At 40.9% G+C, this 27,441-nt stretch overlaps 1 protein-coding gene and 1 long non-coding RNA gene across 3 annotated transcripts; one reads left to right on the forward strand and one right to left on the reverse strand.

The window, feature by feature from the left end:
- Positions 1-86: 86 nt before the first annotated feature.
- LOC311099688 lies at positions 87-26,888 on the reverse strand. 2 transcript variants are annotated; one of them, XR_014609751.1, is made up of 4 exons: positions 26,616-26,883; positions 26,327-26,373; positions 25,366-25,458; positions 87-2,029 (listed from the first exon to the last, which is right to left on the reverse strand). It is a non-coding gene; the product is annotated as an uncharacterized lncRNA (long non-coding RNA). The 2 variants fall into 2 exon arrangements; XR_014609750.1 differs by lacking the exon at positions 26,327-26,373 and having other exon boundaries at positions 26,616-26,888.
- Positions 15,382-16,338, forward strand: LOC311099674 (claudin-4-like; the record flags this gene model as incomplete). Its single annotated transcript, XM_084140394.1, has 1 exon — positions 15,382-16,338. One exon carries the CDS (start codon positions 15,382-15,384, stop codon positions 16,336-16,338), a length of 957 nt encoding a protein of 318 aa, XP_083996520.1.
- Positions 26,889-27,441: the final 553 nt, after the last annotated feature.

The raw sequence follows: 27,441 nt of genomic DNA on the forward strand, positions 1-27,441 counted from the left end.
TTTAAAACAGCTTCCAACGCAAAATATTATCACCATGTTAAATCAGTAGCTTCGTCAAGAATTAAATGAAATTAACCAGCCACAATAGGGATGCCCCTCAGGGGAAACAACATCTTTAATACAGCAATACCCACAGATAAAAGTAAACCAATCTGGCCCAAACATTATGGTAAACATACAGGGAAAGGGAATTCCTATGTTGGTAGATACAGGTGCTTAAACTATTATGGGGTTTCCTCCATCCCGGTAATACATTTTGAAACAAAACCCATGCCCTATTCAATAGGATCAATGAATGTTTATCTAGGACCACTCAACCGTTTAACTTGCTAGGTAGAGACTTGCTAACTAAACTTAATGCTAAAATGTATTGTACCCAGTTGGAGTTTTTGTTGATATCCCAAATGATGAGATATTAAACCAATGAGTAAGCAGGCAAATTGAACCACTCCCCCAGGAGAAGTGGGGGTCTGACACTGCCTCCCAGTCTATTCTGTCTCAGGTGCCAGAAACCTTATGGACAGAAGATTCCAATCACAGTGAACTGATAGGCAGTGCTAGCCCAGTTATAATAACTGTTGATCCCAGAAATAAACTCTAGTCTCGAGAGCTACAGTACCTTAAAAAGGAAGCTCCCTCCAAAGTTTCTCTCCCCTTCTGAATTGGCCGATGTATTTTATAATTTTGGAGCATTACATATGAATCTCAAAATAAGACATTTAATGAGTGTGAAGCAGAAAGTGCATATCCAACGGAAATTGGTATTAAATATTAAGAGTAACATTGTTAGGGTAGACTAAAATGCAAACAATGCCTTCCAATAAGGAGAAAGTTATGTTTGTTTTGTTTGTTTTTAAACCTTACAATAGGGGTAAAAGCAGAACATAGTTTGAGAGTGATCCGTGTGCATTAGCAGTAGTGATTGAGACGGTTTTCCTATTGGGAAGAGTAGAGGGGTTCTAGTTGAAGGAAACAGATGTGGAGACTAGTGAAAGTAACAATGACAGGGATAAATACAGTAAAATGGAAAGTATTCATGGTACTCATGGTCAGTCAGTTGATGTCAAATGTAATGAGTGTTGACAGTATGTGAATGCTAATATTAGTGGCTTTCAGATCGCACTCTAATAATGCAATATCTTAGTAATTTGAAGAAGTAAATGTTTCAATAAAAGGTCACTTGACGAACAGCGGGACTGAACCTTTGGACTGATATTATATTAGAGGCTGCCATCTGGTGTTTGGGTTAAAGATAAGCTTCCTGTGGACCAATAGATAGGCCGCCAGTGAAAGTGAGTGGTACTCACTGAACTCAGGCTGTAAGGGACACAGGTATGAATAATTGAGTAAAATACGTTTTTGACAATTTCCAATTATTATTTCTCAATTCGATAGTTTGAATATACCAGTTATTTATATAAGAAGGTAATGTCATCTAAAACAATCTGTTTCCATTACGTGGAACATTGTCCAGAATTGAAGTAGATCCAAGTAAAAATTTTAGTACAGAATACTGAGCTGATAAGTCAGCACCAACTTTTTGAAGGCCCTATTGTATTTGTTAAACAACAGGTTTTTATATTTTGACTAGTCGATGTCCCAGGGACAGTTAGTACAGAACAGGTCAATGCAACCTGATTGTGGTAAGAGCTATGGAAACAATGGTTAAACATTGAGAGATGTATTTACCTCTGAGTCTACAGATCCCTTGTGTATGTGTGTATTTTAGATTGTACAACCCAGAGTGAAGGGTTTGAAAGGATTAAGTGTATGGTTTTATGTGTTCATTTCACTTACTTTAATAGAAGTATAGAACCTCTTTTGATAGTTTAAGCCATAATCTAATGCTTACCTTAACATTTTACAATAATTATCACAGAGTGATTAAAATAGGGAATGTGAGGGAAAATGTTGTTGTCTGAAGAGATAGCCTTGAATTGTACACAGCATCTCTTCTCATTCCATCTTGGTTCATGTAGGTGACTGTGACCTCCTCCTCAGACCAATTGGCAGTATGCCCAGAACATTGCTATGGGGACCAAAAGGAGTATCTCAGTTTCAACGTCTCAGTCACATGCAGGAACCAACATTAATAATGAATAATGTAAATCATGCTTATATGACTTGTTTGTGTAGCCGTATATAAGGACTGAAAGAGAACGCCCTTGTCAGAGTTAGTGAACCTCTCCGGCCATGATAATAAAGATTGATTCATTTACGTTGAGTTTGAGTCCTTAGTGGTGAATTTCCACGACACTACTTTTTGAAAGAGACTCAAGAACAGTCACAGTAATCATGTACTCAGAAAAGATCAGCACTGAAGACATCCAGACTTGGCTTTCCTTCCATTGCACTGTGCTACGGGGCATAGAGTTAAGAGATAAGGATGTTATTAGAACAGGTGCTAGGTGCTTTGTTGTCCGCCTTAGAAAAGACTGAGGAAGATTGCAGCACATACCATCAATTATCCAATTAGGACATTGTAGGGGCCATATCTTCAATGCAGGGCAACCCAAAGAATGCAGTAAGTGTGATTCCCTAGGCCGTCTTGCAGCTGAATGCACACTCACCTTCTGCAGGAGCTCTGAAAATACACTAGAGACTGAGACCAAGAAATTAAGTGCAACATGGGTAGAGCCACAAACCACTCCTTTAGAACCTGCCCAACCACTCCTTTAGAACCTGCCCAACCACTCCTTTAGAACCTGCCCAACCACTCCTTTAGAACCTGCCCAACTACTCCTTTAGAACCTGCCCAACTACTCCTTTAGAACCTGCCCAACCACTCCTTTAGAACCTGCCCAACCACTCCTTTAGAACCTGCCCAACCACTCCTTTAGAACCTGCCTAACCACTCATTTAGAACCTGCCCAACCACTCCTTTAGAACCTGCCCAACCACTCCTTTAGAACCTGCCCAACCACTCCTTTAGAACCTGCCTAACCACTCCTTTAGAACTTGCCCAACCACTCCTTTAGAACTTGCCCAACCACTCCTTTAGAACCTGCCCAACCACTCCTTTAGAACTTACCCAACTACTTGCAACAGCCAGCGAAGGTCAAGCAGATTGGAGAGCTCACCCAACCCTCATCACAGTTGATACAAAGGAGACCTGCATGACTTCTGCACCCAACCATCCAGCCCAGCACCCGAGATCGACCAGAGATCATCAACCAGCTAACAGCAGTCAGATGGCACTGAGACAAGACCACCTGCAACCTCTGCCCAGGAGCTTCTGGAAACTCTGATGTCAGACCTTCCGCTGACATCCTCTGATCTGTTTGGTCAGGTGACATCAAAAACAGGACCTCAGGGGTAGCTATTCTCTTCAGAGGTCAGTCCTTCACATCCAAAAGTTTCAAAAAGTGATTGAAAGGAGATTGTTGAGTGTACAACATTTAAGAACACCTTCCTAATATATTTATACTTTTTTTTTTATCCCAGCCCCCGTCCCCACACGAGGCCTTTTGCCTTTTGGTAGGCCGTCATTGTAAATAAGAATTTGTTCTTAATTGACTTGCCTAGTTAAATACAGGTTAAAAAATAAATAAAATATTTGAATATGCCTGCACACCATTGTTCACCAGCAGCCCCAAGCATCTAAGGCAGGATTGCCCAACCCTGTTCCTGGAGAGCTACTGTCCTGTAGGTTTTTGCTCCAACCCTAATCTAGCACACCTGATTCAAATAATTAGCAGGTTGATAAGATTAATCAGGTTAGTAATGTAGTGTCTGAGGAGTTATGACTTTGCTAATGTTTTCAAAGTGGAACCTGAGAGGATGTTTATTCAGTTTTAGAGGGAGCAGTTTTAGAGGGACACCCCATAGAACAGAAGAAGTCTGTTGTGTGGAGACAGGTGATTGGTCTGTAGGGGAACACCCATATCAGATTACATAGAATATATACCACAGTTAGGACAGAGGAGAAGCAGAATAATCAGATTAGAGATGGGGCGATTATTCTCCGGGTATCTGCAGGTATCTGTAAATCGACGCTGTAACCCTTTGTTATGAATAAACCTTATGATGAAAATACAGCGTCAGCGGTTCTCCTTGGTCATCACAGCATAATTAGCAACGTTTGCTCGACACAACAAAATGGCGACGAGGAATTTGGACGAATTGCGTTTTTCTCAGCGTTCCATTCATGGGCGCCGAGCTGACTCTAGCTCCAGAGTCAGGCTGATAAGGGTGAGTTTTCTCTCCACTTTGGGCTCTGGTCGGTTCGTGTGTCTGTGTGTGTCGGCGTTGAGAGAATGCACCGTTAAAGAACTTGCGTGTGTGCGTTGCTGATGTGCTGTGGGATAGGAGTCCATTCTAAATTTGTTTGCGCTGGTAAACAACGCAAAAAGGGGGGAGTGTCTATAGGGATATTTTGCTTGAATAAAGTTCAAGAAGAATAGATTGAAAGGAATAAGGCCAAGGTATATGTGTACAATTTAGAGCCATTGTGAATCAACGGTAGCCCTCAAATGAGGCGATCACTAGGATGGGCCAAAAATCCTAAAAATACGTTAGGTGTATTTAGGTGAGTCCAGGGGACTTGAGGCTGTGGTATATATATTCTATTGTATGTTACCTCTCAACATGTGGTTGACGAATCATTTGGTTGATGTGACCGCTCATTGAATTTCCGAGGGACCTCGTGGTAGCAAAAATTTAAGACAAAGGAATTATATGACACAATGGAGGTAACAGGCTACATGCTACATGCTAATTGCTAAATGCTACATGCTACATGCTATTTGTTACCTTAGGGGTCCATAGGAATGGTTTAAGCCTCTTAAAATTGTCTATAGAATAGTGTAGGATTTGTGTCCTATGGTTTGTGAGCTCTGTTAAGTGTTATTGTTTGTCTATGAGGGGTAAAAGAGAGGAACTACAGCGGGACTGTTAACTTTCTGTTGTCTGACTTGGAGAGAGCTGGGAGAGAGCTCCTTCCACTGTGAAATCGTATTAATGTTTGAACTACGCATGCGCGTGATTTTATGACTAGAGTGATGTAGGGCTAAATATGCCACTCCTCTGCCTACACTCCTCTGCGGGGAGATACAGACGAACAAAGAGATAGACATTTAGAGTCTAATAGTGTGTTCTGGTTGTTACATCGGCTGTTGTTTGACGATGAAACTGTTTTCTTGAGACCTATTGAATTGATAAATGAGAGAGAGATGTTGACGGATTAAAAATAAAAATAATTAAATAAATAAATAAAATAAAATGTTATTGAGCTATTTATATTATTCCTGAGTTAATTCTTAGCGCGAATGTGACTAGAGGAATATTGAATGGTTGAAATAACTCAGTGACTGCATAAACTACTGGATTCTTGTCTGTTTCTTTGTTCTTTTGTGATATGAGAGATGATAAGAGGAACGAGGAGAGAGAGAGAGAGAGAGAGAGGAAGTGCTGACATGTACATCACGCGACAGGGTGTGATGCGACAGAGTCTGCTGCAACAGGATCAAGTCAAAAAACTAAGGCCAGTACTGTTCTGTTTACAAAAACCTACCTTCCCATACAGGATATTTTGTGTGCCTAGCATATTTGATGTTATGACAATTTGACAAGGACTTGGCAAAAGACTGATCAATTGATGGAAATAAGAATTGCATTTTGGAGTTTTTGTGCATGAGTGGGTTTGATTAGAGTTGTGTTGGGAATCGAGTACTGACATTATTCTGTACAATTAAGGTAATTGGTGCTTATTAAGCAATGGGGTTTGTGAGTACTGTAGTGTTGTAGGATTATAAGTATTTTCTTTTTTTGGGTTGCTCTGAAGTTGACTACTTTCATTTACTTTCCTGATTGGATGTGGTAAGATTGCCACTAATCAATAATATGGTAAAATAAAATAAAATAAAATGAATAAATAAATTGATGAATTAATTAATTGATTAATTAATTAATTTGGGGAAGAAAAAATAATAATAGAAAGAAACAAATAGGGAGGAAGCCATAGGCTATATAGTCTAAAATAAAAATAATTCACAATAAAGGAATATAAAAAAATAGTTGTTACAAGGGGGAAAAAGGACATCAGAACTATGAAAGTAATTACACCTGTTGATATAGTTGAAAATAGTAAACCTTGCAATACCATTAACTAAAGGTTATCTGGAAAAGGGAATAAAAGTTGGCCTGACATTGAACAACCATAGCTAGTGGAAGGAATCTTAACCCTGACGTCATTGACATGATGAAAGTGATTGAATAATAGAGAGAGGAGAAGCAGAAAGGACCATAAAGATGAATCCAAAACTCCAAAAGTAAGAAGAAAATGAGATGTCTGGAAACTAAGAGTGGAATGAGGGAAAGCAAAGATGAAGACAGCGATAAAGATTTGGAGATTAAAGGTGCTTCATATTCAAGAGGATTTTATTCTACAATGATTAGTAAAGAAGAAATAGAAAGAGATATAGACTGATGTGTATTATGCCTGGATAAGGGGAATAATTTAGAAGAGACAATGAGAACTGGAAGAACAACTCAAGAAGCTGAAGATACAGAAGAGAAGAAAAAACTGCTGAGGAAAGGATCCCAAGAATTGGAGGAGAAGAAAAAGTATACATTGAGGCCAAGGAAAGAGAGCACCAGTAAGAAGATGATGGAAGATTATATTTCGAGGACAGAACTTAGAATATAAGCCTTTGAAGAATACCGATATGTCAACAACAAGAAAGAACAGGACCAAGCAACTCTCAGAAAACTTTATGAAATACAACTGGGGGGAGAATAAGAAGGAGAAGAAAAGCTTTGGTTATGAAGAATTAGTGTGAACCAAATCAACAATCACTGCCACAGCTTCAACTGAACAAGGTCAAATGCAATAGTACCAGCCACAACTAGTGGTACAAGTTGTTTCATATCCATAGATAGTTTCTGGAAAGAAAGAATTTCAGAGGAAGATACAGGAGCAAGTGAAGATCATCTGGAGGACAGGTGAACCCTTAAAGGAGCAAGGATTCTAGGGGTGCCTAGAAGATCCGAAAGGGGGGTGTCAGCTGGTAGCACCAATTAGGAAAAATATCCAACAATTGAAGTGAAAACAAAGGACTATGAGAAGTGATGGTGAATAGCGGAACAGCTTTTATCTGTGTTCAGCCTGAAGAGGTTACATATCTCACTATGTAAAATTAACTAATTAGGATAGGGATTTGAGGGAGTAAAACAGCTGATTACTCTTAAGGAACCAATTGAGCTCTGCTATAAAAATCAGAGAAAAATTACAATACTCATACTGGTATCAGAACATATACCTATTGCATTGTTGGGAAGAGAAGCATTGTGTAAGTTGAACTGTACAATAAGATGTACACCTGACGGCTGTCTGGTAGAAGTGCCAAAGGAAAAGGTTTACCAATGGTTTATGATGACAGAGATGGATTTGTCTTTAGTATTTTGGACTGGAAATCTCAGTGAAGATTCTTTAAAGAAGGCTAAGATTAGGAGACAGATCATAAAAGAGTAGGGTTTTTTGGGAATCATATTTGCTTGAAAAGATAATATCATAGGAAGGAGGACAATCTGTCTTAAAAATAATGTTTACAGGGGGTGACTGTTATTCTTGGTTACATTCCTACACCAAGAGGGGAATAGGATTTTAAACTAAGCTAAAATATGCTCAATCGTTTGCCAAGTCTGTGTGTAAAGAAATCATAAGCAGGTGGGGACTTCCCGATCACATATTTTAAAATTAGTGGGAAAGGATTTTGTGGATAAATCAGTGAAATGGTTTTTCTAAAATTAGAGGGAAAGGATTTTGTGGATAAATCAGTGAAAGGGTTTTTTTAAAGTTAGGAGAAAAAGTCAGATTAAAAAGTTAGGAAAACTAGGGTTGAAGGAACTCTAGGACAGTCAGCTAAGTTTTAATGTTAGTAGTAAGAGAGAGAGAACAGTGGTGAAGGGAAATTTAGAGTTCAGTGGGAAGATATATATGGCAGGAGTTTAGATCTGTAAGGAGCAGTTGCATTGAGAAAGTATGCATTGCTGAATGATAAGAGAAGATTGAGGGTGATTGTAGTATCTATATTTACAATTCCCAGCAGGAAGATCAAGATGATTATAAGTGTATTTTTTATAATCAAAAGTTTGAAAGTGAGGGATTAGAGTTAGGACTGAGAGTTAATGTAGTGACACTGGTGGTGATAGATGGAAATACAAGTCAAGAGTTCAAAGCCTTAGGGAGAATGGGTGAATTATCAACAATGACATCAACACTTCAGCATATTATAACAATAGTGAGAAGCAATTTAACTCTTTCAACATTGACAGTTATTAAAGCTATAACTATATCACATTTGATTACAAGGGAGCCAATCGCTTCAGCACCAATTTTAGAGGAAAAGACTGTCATTAGGGTTAGGATGAGTGATACAGCTCATCTTCCTTGTAGATGTGAGAGAAGGAATGTGTAGAGGTGAGATTCCTCTCATGTGGAGAGAAGTTTTTGAATGGTAATGTGACTATTGGGGGATTTTAGAGATATTTAGGGGTTTGTGGTGAGAGAGAATATATTCTTACCTATGGATGGATAGGATGTTGTTACATGTTGAAGTTGAAGCTTCCATATGAGGTTTTTAAAATTAAAAGAGGGGAAGAAAGGGACATAGATAAATCTGATTCTGAAAGAGAGAAGTTTCATAGTCTGGTAAGCCTACCATTGGAGGATAAGTCTAAGAGAGAAGTGGGGATTTTTCCATGGTATGGTGTAAAATTTGAGAAGATAACATAGATAATATTACCTATATTTTGAAGGGTTTTGCAAATGAAACGATAAGAGGGTTTAACCTTCTGTCAAGACTCAAATGAGTATTGATAGATAGATATCAATTTTGAATATCCGATAATTTTTCAAAGGGGGTTTAAATATTATGGTGATAGTTAGTATTTGGTTATGAATCAAAGGGGGGAAATAGAATGTGATTCATTTTATATATCATTTTTATATTCTTAGTTGATATTGATGTTTTAATTTGAATGTGTTGTTTTGCAAAAGATACTGTTTGGTCTTTTCTTTTCTTCCAGAAGCATTTGGGGGAATGTGTAGAGATTCAAATACTCAAACAAGGACAATATGAAGGGACAATATGAAAGGACAATATGAAGGAACAAGGAAGGTGTGGAAATGTTCCGATTCCATCATCGAAGATGCATTGGAAGTCGACACTGCTGAGGAGATGAAGTGTAGTGGACTACATTCCAGTGTCTGCAATGATATATAGACATATTTGCATGTGTAATACATAATTTGTGTCATATTCTTTCTGTATTAATTTTTGTAGAATGATATTTGCTGTTATTGGGTACATGTGGGGATCTCAGATGTTTTTGTTTATTTCGTGAATGCTTAGGGACATTGGGTCTAGGCAGGGATAGAGAGAATCCACAGTAGGGTCCGATGGGTCGACCAGCCTGAGTGTGGACATTTTTTGATTGTATTTTGTTTGCTGAGGCTTTCATGTGTATTCAAATTGCATCATAGTTTGAAATGCATTGATAAAGATTTATGAATTGATCTGGAGTACTTAAGTGGTTGCCTGGGGCAGAGGGGCCGTGAGAGAATTTTACTGTCTTGATTGATTGATGGATGGATATTTGGAAAGAAGGCTGCCAGACAGGTTTTTCGCTCTCACACTCCATAGAGATTTGTTCATATTTCATAGAAATGTATTCACACTTCATAAAGATTTGTTCATATTTCATAGAAAGGTATTTACACTCCATAGAAAAATGTGTTTTTGGGTTATTGTTAAAGATATTCAATAAGATAAATTGTTACTTGTCATAATCCTATTCTGTTTGTTTTCTAGACTTAATTAGTCTCGAAGGGGGGAATATGTAGTGTCTGAGGAGTTATGACTTTGCTAATGTTTTCAAAGTGGAACCTGAGAGGATGTTTATTCAGTTTTAGAGGGAGCAGTTTTAGAGGGACACCCCATAGAACAGAAGAAGTCTGTTGTGTGGAGACAGGTGATTGGTCTGTAGGGGAACAACCATATCAGATTACATAGAATATATACCACAGTTAGGACAGAGGAGAAGCAGAATAATCAGATTAGAGATGGGCCGATTATTCTCCGGGTATCTGCAGGTATCTGTAAATCGACGCTGTAACCCTTTGTTATGAATAAACCTTATGATGAAAATACAGCGTCAGCGGTTCTCCTTGGTCATCACAGCATAATTAGCAAAGTTTGCTCGACACAACAGTAACACCTGGGGTTGGAACGAAAACCTACAGGAGGGTAGCTCTCCAGGAACAGGGTTGGGCAACCCTGATCTAAGAAATAGCCTAAAGCTACAGACCAGCCAAACAAGCTTGTAAGAATTGTACTTAAACCCCCCTCATGCTCATCTGGAGGTTGAGCATTTTTCGTACCGAACCGTTAGGTACAGGGACCTCGGTTTGGTTCGCACAGTGAACCCTAATGAATACAAATAATACATATTTTTTATAAAAACACTAGGCCTATAGGCTATGCCTACGCATGCGTTTTATGCCATTGCCTCGTGAGTAAATCTGAGCTGAAAAAATATTGTAATCTTAAGTGGCAGATTTCAAATGATCCTTTTGTGAGGCGCAGCCGGGAATTTAGCAATGGAAGATGGAATTACAATGATAGATTTAAAAGTTAAATGAGAAGTATATTGACCAAGAGCCAACAGGTAGGCTGCTATTTAATAATCTGAATGGAGGTGTTGTTATTTGTAACTATAGGACAGGAACAAAGTGCATGCAGCGACTCAATTAGCCTAGCTAGCTGGTTAGCTAACTTAGCCAGCTATCTTAGCCAACTAGCTTCTCTCGGTTTGATTCAGTCAAGACAGGTACTAAATAATCATATTGGATGATAAATAACCTAGCTAAGACAAGCTAGAAGTTAGTATTCTAGCGAGAGTCGGCTTGTTATGGTTGGTTGCTGCCTCTTCCTCCCTCATTGCTCCTGTGTCACTCACTCACAGTACACACACTGCAAGGCCCCTCCTCCACCTGCTCTCACTCGCACTGTATCAGCTCTGGTTAATAAAGTAGCTTACAAATGGACTTTTCTGCTGCTTCTTTCACTCTGATCAGACCATGTCTATACGGAACTGGTCATCATCTGGTCAGTTCGGAACGGGTCTCTATGTTGAAAAATTTATTTATGCATATTTGTCCGGGTGAGAAAGCCCCAGGTCCATTTCGGAACGGGCCCAACGTTTTAGACTTCTACTTGAGAGGCCCAACATAACAATCCATGTCACAACAGACAATGCTAGGAAATTGTGAATGATGTCACAGAAACTGGACTTGGGCAACAAATATGGTGCTTTTTAATTTTGCGTATTTAGCCAAATAAACAAAAACTAACTAGTTTAACTGTTGGAATTTCATTTTCCCACTGTACCATAACCGAAACCAAACCATGGCACCAAAACCGAACGGTGGGTTTGGTGAACCTTTACACCCCTAGTCTCTATCTATGTAATTGTATGTATTTATGTAAACAATAGGGACCCCGACTTTATCCCAGTCACTTCCTTGGGTATATACAGTATGTAGGCAATTCTTTTAACTGATAAAATCAATCAATCCGAACTGTTCAGTGGCCATTTGATGAAGACATCTGCTACAAAACACCCAAAAGTTTAATGACATTAATCTGTTACAAAACACCCAAAAATGTAATGACATTGGGAGATTATCAAGCCAAGCCTTCCATAATGGGTAATCCTACAAGGTAGGGAGTAGGGCTGTCCTCGACCCAAAAAAATATTGGTCGACCGAGAGTCATCTCTTCTTAAGAGCAATCAAATCTTTAAACGTGTATTTTTCCATATACTGTACCAGTCAAAATGTTGGACACACCTACTCATTCCAGCGTTTTTCTTTATTTTTACATTGTAGAATAATAGTGAAGACATCAAAACTGTGAAATAATACATAGTTACAAGTTCCAGTAATCTTGCAACCCTAGTTGCACCATTGTTCTTACATAATATAACCATATACAATTTCACAGCACGTCTTAGAGTGATTTACTGTGCCACAGTAATGGTGCATAGGTGAAATCATGACAGGATACAAAAAAGCCATATTACAACCAGTGTTGCATTGACATTATTTTGAGTTAATTCTGAGGGGGAGCGTATTCAATTTAATCGTTGCCCCACTTACATTTAGATCTTCGCTTGCATTACACTGGCAAATTCCTTTCATCTTCATTTCATGGGCAACGGTTAGCCAGCTAGTTAACATTAGCCTACTACATCTAGCTACATTTTGAACTTCCATCCTCTCAGGCCAGGGGCACAATGTATGGTTGGATCAGAATCACCATTATAATCATTGGCCAGTACAGAGAATTAAATAAAACCACTTGGATCAGAATCACCATTATAATCATTGGCCAGTACAGAGAATTAAGTAAAACCACAAGTCCAAATCGCTATCTCCATAATTAGCTAATTTAGGAAAGGGCCACTTTTAGCTAGCTAGCTAGCTAGCTAGCCACTGGAGGACAACACAATGAGATGCAACAATTCAATGTTATTTTATTAAATGTCAGTGACATTTAGCTTGATGTGATGTGATTGTGTGAAGCCAAATCCAAACTGGCTTCCTTTGACACTTTTTTTGGTGAGCCAGGACCATTAAAAGTTGAGCTCACTCAGTTTAGCGCTTTGTTGATTGGCTATTATTGTATACTTTTTTTTATCAAGGGAGGCCAAATGCTCGCTGGCTTCCCTTGCGTTCAATGCTACGGGCGGCAACAATGTCATACTCTTTTTGACCAGACAGCATCGGATAGATGGACTACACATAGAGAGACAGAGGGGCGCTGTTTCGCTCGCTCGGATGCTTTCTCCGGTGAGATACATTCAGCCTCTTGTGAATTGAAGGAAAATTACGAAACACGGAGAGACAAAAGATAAAATAATGTATGTTTTTTTTCTTGATCATGTAGAAAATCAAATTTCCCCTTTTAACCATTTGCTGATCATTGATCATAGTGTAATGAAACAGGCAGGAAGAGTGAGCTCGCTGTGGTGGTCAGCGAACTCTCAACCTCCTGGTCCGTAGCCCTGCTTGGCATCGACCGTGCCACAAAAGCATGCTGAAGTGGCAAAGTCAATATCAACGTTTATTAACACAGGGTCGCTACAGTTATTGTTGTTTGTGCTCGTAAACATTATTTTGAGTTAATTCTATGAGGGGGAGGGTTTTCAATATATTTTACAGTACAAGGGGAGGGTCAAGTGAAAATATTTTTTACGTTGTGGAGGGGGGTGCATTTTTTGTTATGACACCTTGAGTTGGACCAGCCCCCCCCCCTTACATTACACAGCTTACATTTCGATCTGTCCCTTGCATTACACTGGCAACAAGCAGGATACTGTTTTCAGTGTCAACAACATAGATTTACCAGATAAGGGCACACACACAAACACAGTTAAAGGTGCAATATGCAGAAATCACTGGTTGCTATAATTCTAAAAGTTATCCTAATTTCCGTTTATGTGACAAAACAAGCAATACATAGTGTAGCGAATCATTGTACCATCGAAACCGCTGTGAAATATATTTTCAATAACCAAAAATATTGTATTTTCAGCTGTTTGAAGATGGTGTGCACAACTGAAAGTAAAAGATGCAACAATGAAACTTAAGAAAGGGAAGCATAGAAATAGCGCACATAGAACAGATCTACCGCTTCTTAGACTTGCTTTCAATGAGAATGACAGATCTATAACTCACAGTACTATGTGAATTTGGTCGGGTCGCCCAAAAAGTTACATATTGCAGCTTTAAAAACACGACATACTGTCTGAATCACCATCAGCAGCAGTCAGATTATTTGCACCATAACACTTTAAATTACAGTAATTCACAACACCAGTTCCTATGGTCCTTTATAATCTCATAACTGACAGCATGTAATCTGAACCTGGCCACACAAAGCCTCCTTCACAGCTCCACAAGAAAGGGAAGTGTTTCTGAAGTCTGGGAGTGGGGGAGTATGGTTACAAACAGTTTTTTCCTAGATGCCATTTTTTTTGTTTGAACAAAAAGCCTTTTCTTTCAGCCGATCCTGTTACACACATCCCTCCTCCCCCTGTCACACCCCTCCTCCCCCGTCACATCCCTCCTCCCTTGTCACATTCCTCCTCCCCCTGTCACATCACTCTTGCGCCTGTCACACTCTGCTCAATATGTCCCTTCAAACACACCACACATGCACACCACACATACACGTAACACATGCAAAATCTGACACACATTCTGTCCCTCACATATTGTAATAGTTGTGATCAAATGAAACCCAAATTATGAAATCAAAAAGTCTGGCAAAATCAGAAACGTTACAATGCATAAGATGTTCATGAAGGCATCAACTAACTGAATAGTACTATCTTATCTTAATCTAGAGCATTTGTTAAATGTCCTTCATGTTCCACGACCCATAATGCTTTGCATCATGCCCTGCCCTAATCGCCCAGAGAAGAACCTGGGGCGCGTTCAGCAGGATACAACTTTATGGAACAATCAGATAGCAATTGGTTATGTAGAACAAACATGCCTCTCTGACATGTTGAATAAGGAATAACGTCGGCTCTATTCATGGCATTTCTATCTGCAACGTTCAAGAAGGTTTTTCAACTGAACGTGGCCCTGCTGGGCTAGAAGATGATGTCAATGTTGTCACAGGCACCTCTACCTCCCCCACTCACCCCCGAGAGGGAGGTAGGGTATATACACCTGCTCACTGTCACCAAGGTGGATACTCAGGAGAGAGAGAAGACAATACTGAGGCCACCGTAGATAGAGAGAGAGAGAGAGAGAGAGAGAGAGAGAGAGAGAGAGAGAGAGAGAGAGAGAGAGAGAGAGAGAGAGAGAGAGAGAGAGAAAGACTGATAGGAGGAGGGAGAAAAAGAGAAAATAGAGAGAGAGAGAGAGAGTCAGGTGTAGCAGAACAGGTATACAGATACAGATACACCCAGAGGCAGTCAGGTAGGTACAGTACGCAGGAGCATAGGCCTGTAACAGGTGGGCAGGGCAGCGATCTGGAATCTCTGTCATCTCTGGTGACTCACTACACATAACAGCAGCTTAGCGGAGGGAGAGAAGAGGCTGCAACTGAAGAAGGGTCAGCTGAAAAAAAGACACTGTCAGCCATTAAAGAGCTGAGAGACTGGAGGAAAAGGGATGTGACTAAAGAGTGTTTCAGTTCAGGACTCACAGACCCTGAACGATCCACAGGGAGTGCCAATAAAGTAGATAGGGACCGCGAGAGACAGACAGAGGCGGGCGAACTTCAGACTTTCTAAGGACTCTGACTGACAACAACCAGCAAGCAGCTAGAGAGCCAGTGTGTTCTCTCCTCTGCCCCCACCACTATGGCCTCTGTGGGGATCCAGATGCTGGGCAGCGCCTTGAGCCTGCTGGGCTGGATGGGGGTCATCATGACCTGCGTCCTGCCCATGTGGAGGGTCACGGCCTTCATAGGAGCCACCATCATCACGTCTCAGACCATCTGGGAGGGTATCTGGATGAGCTGCGTGGTCGAGAGTACGGGCCAGATCCAGTGTAAACCATACGACTCCCTCCTGGCCCTGTCCTCCGACCTCCAAGCCGCCAGAGCGCTCACCATCCTCGCCATCGCCACGGGCGCCGCCGGGCTCCTCCTGGCCTTCGTCGGGGGGAAGTGCACTCGGTTTCTGGACGAGCAAGGGGGCGGGGTCAAAGACCGGGTTGCCGTGGCAGCGGGCACGGTGTTGATCGCCACGGGGTTGCTGTGCCTCATCCCCACTTCGTGGGCTGCCGGGGTGGTGGTGCAGGGGTTCTACAGCTCCACCACCGACGCTCAGCGGAGGGAGATCGGGGCGTGTCTCTACATCGGCTGGGGGGCATCCATCCTTCTCATCCTGGGAGGGGGGCTGTTCATAAGCGCCTCCTTCCCCCTCAGGGCCCACGATGAGGATAAGAGACCCTCTGTCCGCTACCTGGTGGTTCGCTCTTCCAACGGGGCCGCCTCCAGCCAGGCAGCAGCCTCCCAGCGCAGCAGGGGATCGTCCACAAAGTCCCAGCCCAACGGCAAAATGGCCTTCACCAGGTCTCACAGCAGCCAGGCAGCATCTGCCAAGTCTCAGCCCAGGGGAGTGGTGAACACCAGGCCTCCCTGGGAGGAGGAGGGGCTGGGTGTGGTGGAGCAGGGCTACAGGCCGGAGTCTGGGGGGAGTAAGGCACCATCTACAAAGTCTCAGCTGAAAAGACTGGAGTCTCAGGAGAGTTTAGCAGACAAGTCTCAACCCGGCGAGGACGAATCCTCAAACCCAACTAAGACCTATCTCTGAGACCACACACACACACACACACACACACACACACACACACACAGCATGGTTTATGGCAAATATGGACATTAACTCTGCCTATATGTACATGTTTACTTGTTTATTTGTTTCGTGTGTAAAGTGATGTTAGACATTTTAATATTAGATGAAGGATATAACTGGCACTGAAAGTTAGGTTAGCTTTTTACTAGTTGGGTTTGTTTGTGACATGTAAAAGCATTTCCATGTTTTGTTGCTGTAATAATGTATATAAAGAAAAGTCTACTCCCCTTGATATGAATATGTATTCAGTCCCTTGAGTACCTTTAACAATAACCAGACATGATATACAGTAAGACTATTGATTTGTGTTTATATGAAGCTTCTTGGTTCTGCAGTTTGAGTTCGTTACATAGCTTCATTTTGACACATTTAAAATACAATTTCCTCTTTATGTAGCTCTTTCACATGCAACACTCAAAGTCAGTTCAATATGAATTTGTATGTGAATTCAGAAATGTTATGCCTGTGTGATGTGCTTGGGCCCTGGCATGCACTATCTGTCAAAATGGACACTGTCCTTGTGTCCTAGCAAGTCGAGTACTTTCTAAATGGACACTGTCCTTGTGCCCTAGCAAGTCGAGTACTTTCAAAATGGACACTGTCCTTGTGCCCTAGCAAGTCGAGTACTTTCAAAATGGACACTGTCCTTGTGCCCTAGCAAGTCGAATACTTTCAAAATGGACACTGTCCTTGTGCCCTAGCAAGTCGAGTACTTTCAAAATGGACACTGTCCTTGTGCCCTAGCAAGTCGAGTACTTTCAAAATGGACACTGTCCTTGTGCCCTAGCAAGTCGAATACTTTCAAAATGGACACTGTCCTTGTGCCCTAGCAAGTCGAGTACTTTCAAAATGGACACTGTCCTTGTGCCCTAGCAAGTCGAATACTTTCAAAATGGACATTGTCCTTGTGCCCTAGCAAGTCGAGTACTTTCAAAATTGACACTGTTCCTCAGAATCAGGTTTCTGTGTAGACTGTTGCCTGGCCCCAGAGCTCTTTGTGCTGTCTTGTCAACTCCTATGGTCATTGACTATGGTCATTGTCAAGCCAATGACCATAGGAGTTGGCGGTGTTGGCAAGACAGCACAAACAGACCAGGACGAGGCTAGATAGTTGCTTCTGCTACAGAGTCCTTCATATAGGAATCAATCAATCAATCACGTTTATTTTATAAAGCCCTTTTTAGATCAGCAGACGTCACAAAGTGCTTTACAGATACCCTGCCTAAAACCTCAAAGAGCAAGCAATGCAGAGGCAGAAGCACATATGGCTAGGAACCCCCCAGCAGGCTTTGTGACTCCAGACCAGCTACGCTATTGAAAGCCCCAGCCGGGACGAACCGGTTTGACAGAGAGTGAGTTGAGGCTGAGCTCACACCAATGGTTTGCATTGTTTTGGAGAGCGATAAACCATGACTGTGTCCCAAATGGCACCCTATCGCCTATATAGTGCACTGCTTTTGACCAGGGCCCCTAGGGAATAGGGTGCCATTTGTGATGCAGACCATGATGTTTGTGAAGGATTCAAATGTGAGTTTCACCAGATCATGGACACGGGATGCACACGTGACGTCTGGGTTTTGTTTATTCAAATACGGATGTTTTCCTGTTCACCCTGAAGATTATATCTCTACTATGAGGTGGGGATCAAATGTGCTGTCGGCCTACATGCTTCTAGCCTACTAAACTGAATGTTACAAACGCAAGCTCTGTTTTGCCAAATTAGGATGACAATGTAGGATTGAGCGCTCTCTGGTGTCTGGATGGGTTTGTACATGACCACAGTAAACACAGTAACTCTCATTGACTAATGGGTGTATTCATGAGCAGGTGAAAACCCTCAGGCCGCAAGGACTGAATGTACAATATTAATAAATGGTTGGAACCACATGTGGTCTCACCTTGTCCATATATTGCTTTCATGGTAAGGAAACAAGTGATGTAGTAATTTGGGTGAGCTACCACTTCATTTTACAAACATGAATTTGAGAGAAGGCAAAACAGAAGGTTGTTTTCACATATAGTCAGGGTTTCAGTGTCAAAGGTAGGGTTGCAAAATTCACTTTCTCAAAATTCCCAGGGTTTTCAGAGTTCCTGGTTAGTGGATTTCCGTAATCAAGAGGGAATAAGCAGGAAATCCGGAATCTTCCAACCAGGATTTCTGGAAAACCTAGGCGTTTTAGGAAAGTTAATCGATTTTTGCAACCCCTAGTCAAAAGGGGTAAAAAAAACACAATATATTTTAACCACCCCTATCCCTTTCAAACTGAACCTGTAAGAAGAAGGTACAGTATGGTACAACTCTGTCTGAATGGTGTTAGATAAGAGAAAATACATTCTCTATGAATGTACAGTATCTACTGTATTCACTTATCTGATGTAGACTTTAGGGAATGTTGTTGTTGTGGTCTTCTGAGAGATGAGATTCATTTTCGGACATTATTAACAACGTAAAATTGAAAAGACACTAAACTGCAAATTAATTCAAACATACTGCACCAGAGTAATGTTATGAAATTCAGTTACTTGTTTTATATTTTAACGAGAAAAAAAGGACAGAGGAGTTGACTTATAGCAACACCATATGATTTAAATCTAATACCATCGACGATTTTCATTTGTTTTGCCATGTTGTTATGTATGGATAAGAACCATCTGACAGATTGGGTAGATTTCAAACTGGCAAAAAGTAACATTAGCCACAAACTATTGGAATTAATGGAAGGAAATTAAAAACAAGTACTTGTATTCCATGTTTGATAAATTATATAGCAATATAAGAGACTACAATACATTAAAAAATGAATGCATAAAGTTACCTAAATTATTGAAACTCAGATAAGAATAAATACGATTTTCCGTGACGTATTTTGCTCTGACTTCCTGGTTAGTAGATGAACTGTTTACAAAGTAGTACAAATCAAATATTTTCTCAAAAACACATTCTGTACAAAGTTCTCCAGAGCTTTCAATTTCACAGGTCTTCCAAGAGCTCCGTGCTTTGACAATGTTGCCATCAACCCGTTTGACTTCCCAGGTATTGCGGTCCTTGGCAGGTTTACATCACCGACAACATGTATTTTACTGTTAATAGACTGAACATAATTAAAACGAATGAAAGCATGCTTTAACGTCCAAAGTGGCATATTAACCAGCATGCCCCTCCCAGGATAAGTGAGATTGCAGCCGCCCAGCTGATGTAGAGACAGTTCCCCGACTCCCACATCTGACCATCAGCCACCGACGGCTCATGCTGGTTGTTCGAGAGGCCATTGGCCGTCCAGCAGGAAGCATTGAGGACACAGAGTCCAGAGAGCATGAAATGAATTGCAGTAGAAATTAAGAGCAATTAAGAGCAATGTTTTCTTCTTCAATTCTATGGGCTTCAGCAAAGGCACATATTCCAAACAATATGCCACTGACACCTGTAATGATAGCTATATTGATCAAGTCTTGAGCATTGCACACATACGATGGAAGCTTCAGGATCATGCTCGACACATCGGTTCTCCGGAGCTTTCAGCTTCACAGGTCTTCCAAGAGCTCTGTGCTTTGACAATGTTACCATCAACACGTGTGACTTCCCAAGTATAGCGGTCCTTGATGTCCAAGCAACCCAAAATGCCGAAGACTGCCATCACCAGACCAAAAAATCAGGCTCAGTCTCTGTACTCCACGGGCCATCAAGTGATCACGCTGCATGACTTGGCAGGAAAGAGATGGCAGTGACACAGAATATACAGTATATAGTGAGTTTTAGCATCCGTCCCCATGGTGTGACATGTTAAATAAGATAGTATGCCCATTCTGACGCAGTCCAGGTTAGGTGGTAATCAGGCCATGAGACAAGAATGTCAGATCTTCTGATGGTTTTTCATCTGGACATTCAGAAGATCTTTTGATGTGTGCACAGTATATTTCTATTGTATATCTGATCTAGACTCTTGGGAATGCTGTAATCACAATTGGTGATCGAGCCATACTTGAGGTCATTATATTTCAATGAGACTATTTGTAAAGTACATTCAGATGTTTTTCACTTATACATTTTGAACAAAGCGTTACCATCAGGAAATTCTGAACTATTTTCATATTGTTCAATTGTCAATTGAATAGAATCAACAAGAATCAATCAATATTGTCTTCCCCTAAAGATAATGAAGGCACAACAGATACATGCCCCTCCCAGCACAGACGGGTTGGTTGTTTAGTAACAAAACCGACGCGTGCGCAACTATGGGGCAAAACAGACAGGGTTGGCTTAGATTGTTGGCGACATGTAAACTATATTTGCACAATGAGCACTTGTAGTATGTGACAATAAAAACGTATATTTTGTTTTCTCTCAAATACATTGTTAGAGTTGTTGGTTAGCTAGTTAGCAAATGGAAGCCATATTAGCATAGATATGACATCAGTCCAAAAACCTCAAAACAAGATAGGCTTACTGCTAAATCTCTTTTGTATATACTGTAGGTATTTTTTTGTTTTGTTTTGATCAATCTATTTGATTATTATTAAAGAATAGTATCTACGTTAGCAAATATCTATATGTTTGGGAATGGGCATTTATCATGTAAGATCTTTGAACACCCTGCAAAGACAATCAACCCAAAACGTTCTTCAACGTTCTTTAACAGATTTTGAAGTATGTTTGCACCGTTTGGTGGGTGTGGCAGGGTGTGGCTTGAAGCAATGAGTGATGTATTAATATTAATATTTTCAAAAAGTAAACATAAAAATGTCAAAAACTTGATGAAAATGTATATTTTCTTTAGTTTTAACCACTTTAAAATGGACATACATCAACAAATTCAAAGCTCACTACATTGAATTACACATAATTTCAAAGCCCATTTCATAGAGAATGTTAAAAACTGGACTACATTTAGTAATTTACTTTGAAGAGATGGTGATTGGGTCTAAATAGGCTTTTGGTAGTCTTAAGTCAGTGTACTTGTCTTTAACTGCCATTTCCCAAAAGTCAGACTCTTCCCACATGCCAACTCATTTTTCTCAGCTTCAGAAGCATCTGCATTCACCTGATATTGTGTGGTTATCCTTAGATATATTCTCCAGACTTGCCCAGAGGGAATTGTTGATATGCTGTCAATTTTATATTCAACAGCGATGGGTGTAACATCAGTGGGTGGATCAACAGTGATGGGTGTAACATCAGTGGGTGGATCAACAGTGATGGGTGTAACATCAGTGGGTGGATCAACAGCGATGGGTGTAACATCAGTGGGTGGTTCAACAGTGATGGGTGTAACATCAGTGGGTGGATCAACAGCGATGGGTGTAACATCAGAGCTCCATTATTGGTTAGACCGGCCATAGTCAGGTGCACCGCGGGTCAGCTTCATGTTTACATAGCAGGTTAAGAGAACTAACGTAGCAGATTGTATTCCAGGGCTGCGTTCAGTATGTTTTTATGTTCTGAAACATTCAATTGAACGGAAATGGTGCTGTACTGAACGACCAGCTAAAAAACGTGGAGGGGTTGGGTTGTGGGTTGGGGAACGCTGACAGCATGGCCACTTCCCTTTAGATATGTCACTCATTGCTTCAAGACACACCTCGCCACACCCACCAAACGGGAGCAAACATACCTCAAAGGCTGTTCAAGAACGTACAAGAAAGTTATAGGGACAGTACAAACCATTACGCAGCACAGCAAACGTTCAAGCGAACTGAATGCACCTCATGTTGTCCCAGCTGGCTTTCATCGCCATGCAGATGTAGCTAGCAACGCGCATGCCCCGGTCTGTCTTTTTCAGCCATCTATTTCCTGTGTTCGATGGGGGATTTAACGCATCATCTCGACACTTACATCACAAGAAAGAGAGGAAAGATAACTTTATTTTTATGGGTGTTCATTTTTTGTGGAATTGACAAAAGTAATTATTTAATACAGTTGAAATGTTTACAAATTAGATTAGCTGAAATGAAAGTAACTTCCGAAAATGAACACTCTGATTATAGTGATATAAGGTCTGATCTCGCAAACAATGTAGAGTATGTTTAGATAGGTGTAACCTAGAGCCAGGCATGTAGATTTCTTATCTGAGGGTTGTCTAAACATTAAACTGTTACCATGGTTACTCCATGGATATTCAGTCTGAAAGAAGTCGCTGTAAAAAAGATGCAATAGTCTCTACAAACCAGAATGTTGAATACGATGATATTTAAACCTACTTTACCGGTTGTCTGTGCTGTTGGTCCTTTTGGCGTAGGAGGTGGAGATAGGGTAACCACAGGAAAGTGTAGTTTACCCGACTTTTTGCCGCGCCGGTAGTTTCTGTTGCTTGTATTTCAATCTCCTGACGCATTTCACGTGATGCACAATATGTAAACAATAGCCAAATGTAACCGAACATTGTCGACCAAAGCGCGTTCCCTCGCAATCAGCTGGAAGTGCTTGTGAAATTTGCCAGCTGATTGCGTGGGACAACGTTTGGTCTGTGCTTCGGTTAATCGTTGACATATTGTGCATGTGGAATGCGAATTGCTTCAAAAAAAATTGGAAACCAACATTCAGACCAGCGTACTGAAAGTCGGGTTAATAACACTATTCTGTGGATATTTTGTCTCAGATTACCTCCTACATAAGGACAAAATTAGCAGACCACAGGTAAAGTACGTTCAAATTACGTTTATTCAACAGTCTGATGGGACTGTTCACAAAAAGTGAGCTTACATGTTACAGACGAGAGAGGAGTCTTCCACTCTCGGATTCGTAGAGGCTAATCTGGATTGACAATGATTTATAGTTTAAAAAACATACAAATGAGATTGTTAAGAAACTAAGATTTAAAGTGGGCTTTTTTTTACAGCATCAAAATCGTGTCTCTCTCTAGACAGCAGGAAGCAGATTGTGCAGCCAACCTTTCTACCTGTTCTTGATTATGGTGATACTATTTATATTCTCATTTTTCATAGCGGCCTTCGTTTTATGACACGAGACAGTTGTATTACTCATCACTGTATTCTTTACCAAAAGCTTGGCTGGACCTCTTTGAAGTCATGTAGATCACATCATTACTCTCTTTTTGTTTACAAAGCCCTGCTCCACAAACTTCCGACATACGTAACTTCACTGTTAAGATTTAACATGACATGGTATCAAACCGGTTCACAGGGTCTGTTAACTCTGGAGACTCCTTTGGTGTCTACAGAGTTAGGTAAGTCAGCCTTTAGTTGTCTTGCTCCACACGTTTGGAATGATCTCCAAAATACATTTAAAATAGATGCTTTAGTGTCCCCAGGGCAGTTAAGGAAGCAGACAGAGGATTTTTATAACGAAGAATGTGTTTGTTTTAGTTGACTGTGTTTTGTGTATATTTATGTTTGTCTGTGGTATTTTTGTTGGTATTTTATTAGGATCCGCATTAGCTGTTGCAAAAACAGCAGCTACTCTTCCTGGGGTCCACACAAAACATTAAACATGACATAATACAGAACAATAATTGACAAGAACAGCTCAAGGACAGAACTACATCAATAAAAAAATCTACTAAAAAAAAAGTGCAATATGTGTTATGCTGTATTTTATTAGTTTCATATTGTATTTTATTTTTGAGGTATTTTATTAAATTGTATAAGCAGGGCTCCCTCGTAAAAGAGACACTGGTCTCAATGGTGACTCCCTGATTAAATAAAGGTAAATAATCTGAGGGTATCCTGCTATTGACACACTTGTTGAATTATGCAACAGAACGTGACAACAACAGTAATTAATGAGGCAGTCTAGACAGCACAGGTAAGCCTACAAAGAACATGTTTTTTGGTGGTTGCAGCCCTGTTCCTCCCTTTATCTTAACTTACACCCAGAGTATTTACGCAAATTAGGCAACATTTTCTTTATTTTAAGACAATATATTTAAAGAAATACCTGATACCATTAGATAAATGTATACTGTACATGAGTGCGTTCTAAAAAATATTTGTATATGACAATACATTGAATACCTTAATTCTCCCCTAAATCACTGAACTCAATTCATTATCAGTCCTAGCCCTTGATCACGACTCTCAGTTCCATTACATTACACATAAGAGTCATTGGACGAAGGCGTCTGCTGTACGGGGGGAGTTTTGTTAAGATGCCCGAACGCTCGGCCAGAACATGCATCGCTTGCGGTACGGGTTGTGGAAGCAAAAGGACCTTATCTTTCATATCAGCGAGAAATAATTTCAATTGGTTAAATTGATACACAAATGGATACACACCTTTATAGGGTTAGGGTTTAGGGTTCCCACACGGCTCCATGTTACAGTGCGTGTTTACGGAAGGCAGAGGGACCACCTGTGCTAATTAGCTATCCAGAATGCCCCGAACACCTGTGTGTATCGGATCGCAGTTTAGAATCGATTCATGTTTAGATCACAGGAGGTTGTTGGCACCTTAATTGGGGAGGTCAGGCTCGTGGTAACACCTGGAAGTGGAATTAGTGGGATGGTATCAAATACATCAAACAGATGGTTTCCATGTGTTTGATGCCGTTCCATTTGCTCCTTTCCAGACATTATTATGAGCCGTCCTCCCCTCACCAGCCTCCACTGGTTTAGATGGAGTATTTGGCTGTTTTGTCTGCCAGAGCCAGTCTACCTCTGAAAATAACATGAGATCCTTGGACCTTAAGGAGTAACGGTAGGCTCCTTAAGATGACATCTTGGGCTAAATCTGTCCTTGCCAGTTAAATGTTTTATGTGCTATAGTTCACTCAATGTCTGATGGATTTAAACAATTCTAAAAGTTTGCAGTATCTTCATCCATTGTCCAACTGTTGTATTTATTAGAATTGTTTTAAAAACCTTTTAAACAATTTTGATGACCGTTGCTAACACAACGTTAACAAGAGAGATAGACGACGTTGTGAGTTTTTTTTTATTTCTATCGGCATTGTTCCATCTATCTATTTAGCTCCAGCATAAAGCCTACAGTACAAATCAGAAGAATGAGTAAAGTATAACGAGGAATCTCACCTGGTTTAAGGGCCTCACACATCTCTCTGACGACACTCACAGGTGCATAACCATGAGCCATAGCTCCGACGTTCACATCCACATCAAACACACCTGCAGGGAGTGGTAGAGATAGGGGAGGTAGAAGAGAGGAACGAGAGAGAGAGGGAGGAGAAAGAGAGAGAGAGAGAGAGAGAGAGGGAGGAGAGAGAGAGAGAGAGAGAGAGAGAGAGGGGAGAGAGAGGGAGAGGGAGGAGAGTGTCAAGATCCTGCGAAACCACGGCAACACCTAAGGTACCACTCTAGGCAGATGAAGGCTAAAGTTGCCTGTGGCCCAGAGGATGACAGGAGGATGATGAGAGAAGCAGTAAGGAGAGGCCTCACTGCCAGAGGACATGCTCTTCTGACTGAAGGACCAATTTCATTTATACGTCAAAAAATGGATGTAGCAACTGCAGATCGCCCCTTTAAAGAGTGAATGGGATAATTTGGAAGGAAACTTCCATAGCTCTCGCTTCTGAGTGGGAATAGCATGTAACAAGAGGATGAAGAGAGAGATTAAAATAATGAAAGGGGGAAGAGAAGTGTAGCTCGTTCAAATCAACACATCAGCTTCCTTCCTTCTCTGTGTCCCACTTTGTTTCAATTCAAAGATTTCACCCATATTTTAAAGTTATATCAAGTTCAAGATTGTGTGGTACCAGCTTGTTTATGAAGTGGTTAGTCTCCCAGCATGCATTGCTTGAGATCCTGGTAGAGGCCCATCTTATTGGCCAGTTCCAGCATGCCTTTGCTCCAGTCAACGCCCACGAAGTGGCTGAAGCCCATTTTCTTCAGCTGCATACCAGACACAGACATCATCACTCACTTCAAAGCTGCAATACAAGTTATACAGCAAGTGGGAAGAAGATATGTTTGAATTGAGGTGTTGTCAATCATCCTCCTACTGTCCTAACATAGTGGGTGTGGTTTTGTGTTTTACCAGTGATGCGACCGTTCCGGTGCCACAGGCCAAGTCCAGAACCATCGCTGTCTCCCGGTCACCATGGAAACAGAAGGACAGGCAGTTTGCGGCATTACTCAGCCCGTGGAAGTCCAGAAGTGCATGATCCCGCATGTAGTATGTTTAGGTTATACACACAATTGCTTGTTTACAATTGACCTCTTGTCAGCTCAATAAGTTAATGTTAAAAGCCATAGTGATCATAGTAAGCAGTCATCTATAAGAAGTCTGTACAATAAAAGTACATTAATTAGAATAATTTCACTACCTGATCATAGTTGTCTGCCCAGGTGTTGTAGAAGTTGACTGTATCCCCGACCTTTGCAATATTGTTAGCTGACAGAAGGGAGTCCGTCACGTCACGTTCTACATCCTTCTCAGTCCCTCTGACTGTCTGATCCATCAGGAAGGCTACTAACACGGTAGAAAGCTATTCAGAGGTTGCGGTTGGCCCAGAAGGAGAGGGATTGTTCCGGAAGTCTAGATGTTGAGGTGCAGCAGCTGTACAAAAGGGTGTATGGAAGGCTGTTCACACTGCTTCAAGAAACTTGAAACCTTCAAGAGGTGTGGCCCCTCTGAATACTTCACCCACAACAGCCCACAGGATCTGAGCATGCCACAGGGTTGAACATGTTTGTTCAGGGAACTTCTGCCAACGTGTAGGTGGACTATTTTTGTGGTGGCATCTCGAATTGAGTTGCAATACACATTGAGTTCGAAGCATTGAGCTGGTAACTGGTAAGTTGAATTTAAACACAAATGAAGACACCACAATTAACATTCATGATATGAAAGTAGTCGACTGGGTGGGGATTCCTATGGGTTGGGAGTGATCAGCTAAGGATCAGAGCATTGTCCTCTTCAAATTTGGTTGCCTATGGTTTGTAACGGCTTTAAGCTATATCACTGCCATCTAGTGGCCACAATAAATAAATGACACAAGATTTGGTTCAGGACTCCAGCACTGCAGGTGGCGGTAAATCACCAATATTAGCTTTATGCTTTTCTTCAAACACAAAATAAGAAGAAAATTAACTTCTTTGAAATAGAGACGAGTTGTCTTTCTATCTCTATGGATGTGCTGTGCTCCATTA

The sequence above is a fragment of the Coregonus lavaretus genome, assembly GCF_964263955.1.
Source record: "Coregonus lavaretus genome assembly, chromosome: 24".
NCBI lineage: Eukaryota > Metazoa > Chordata > Actinopteri > Salmoniformes > Salmonidae > Coregonus > Coregonus lavaretus.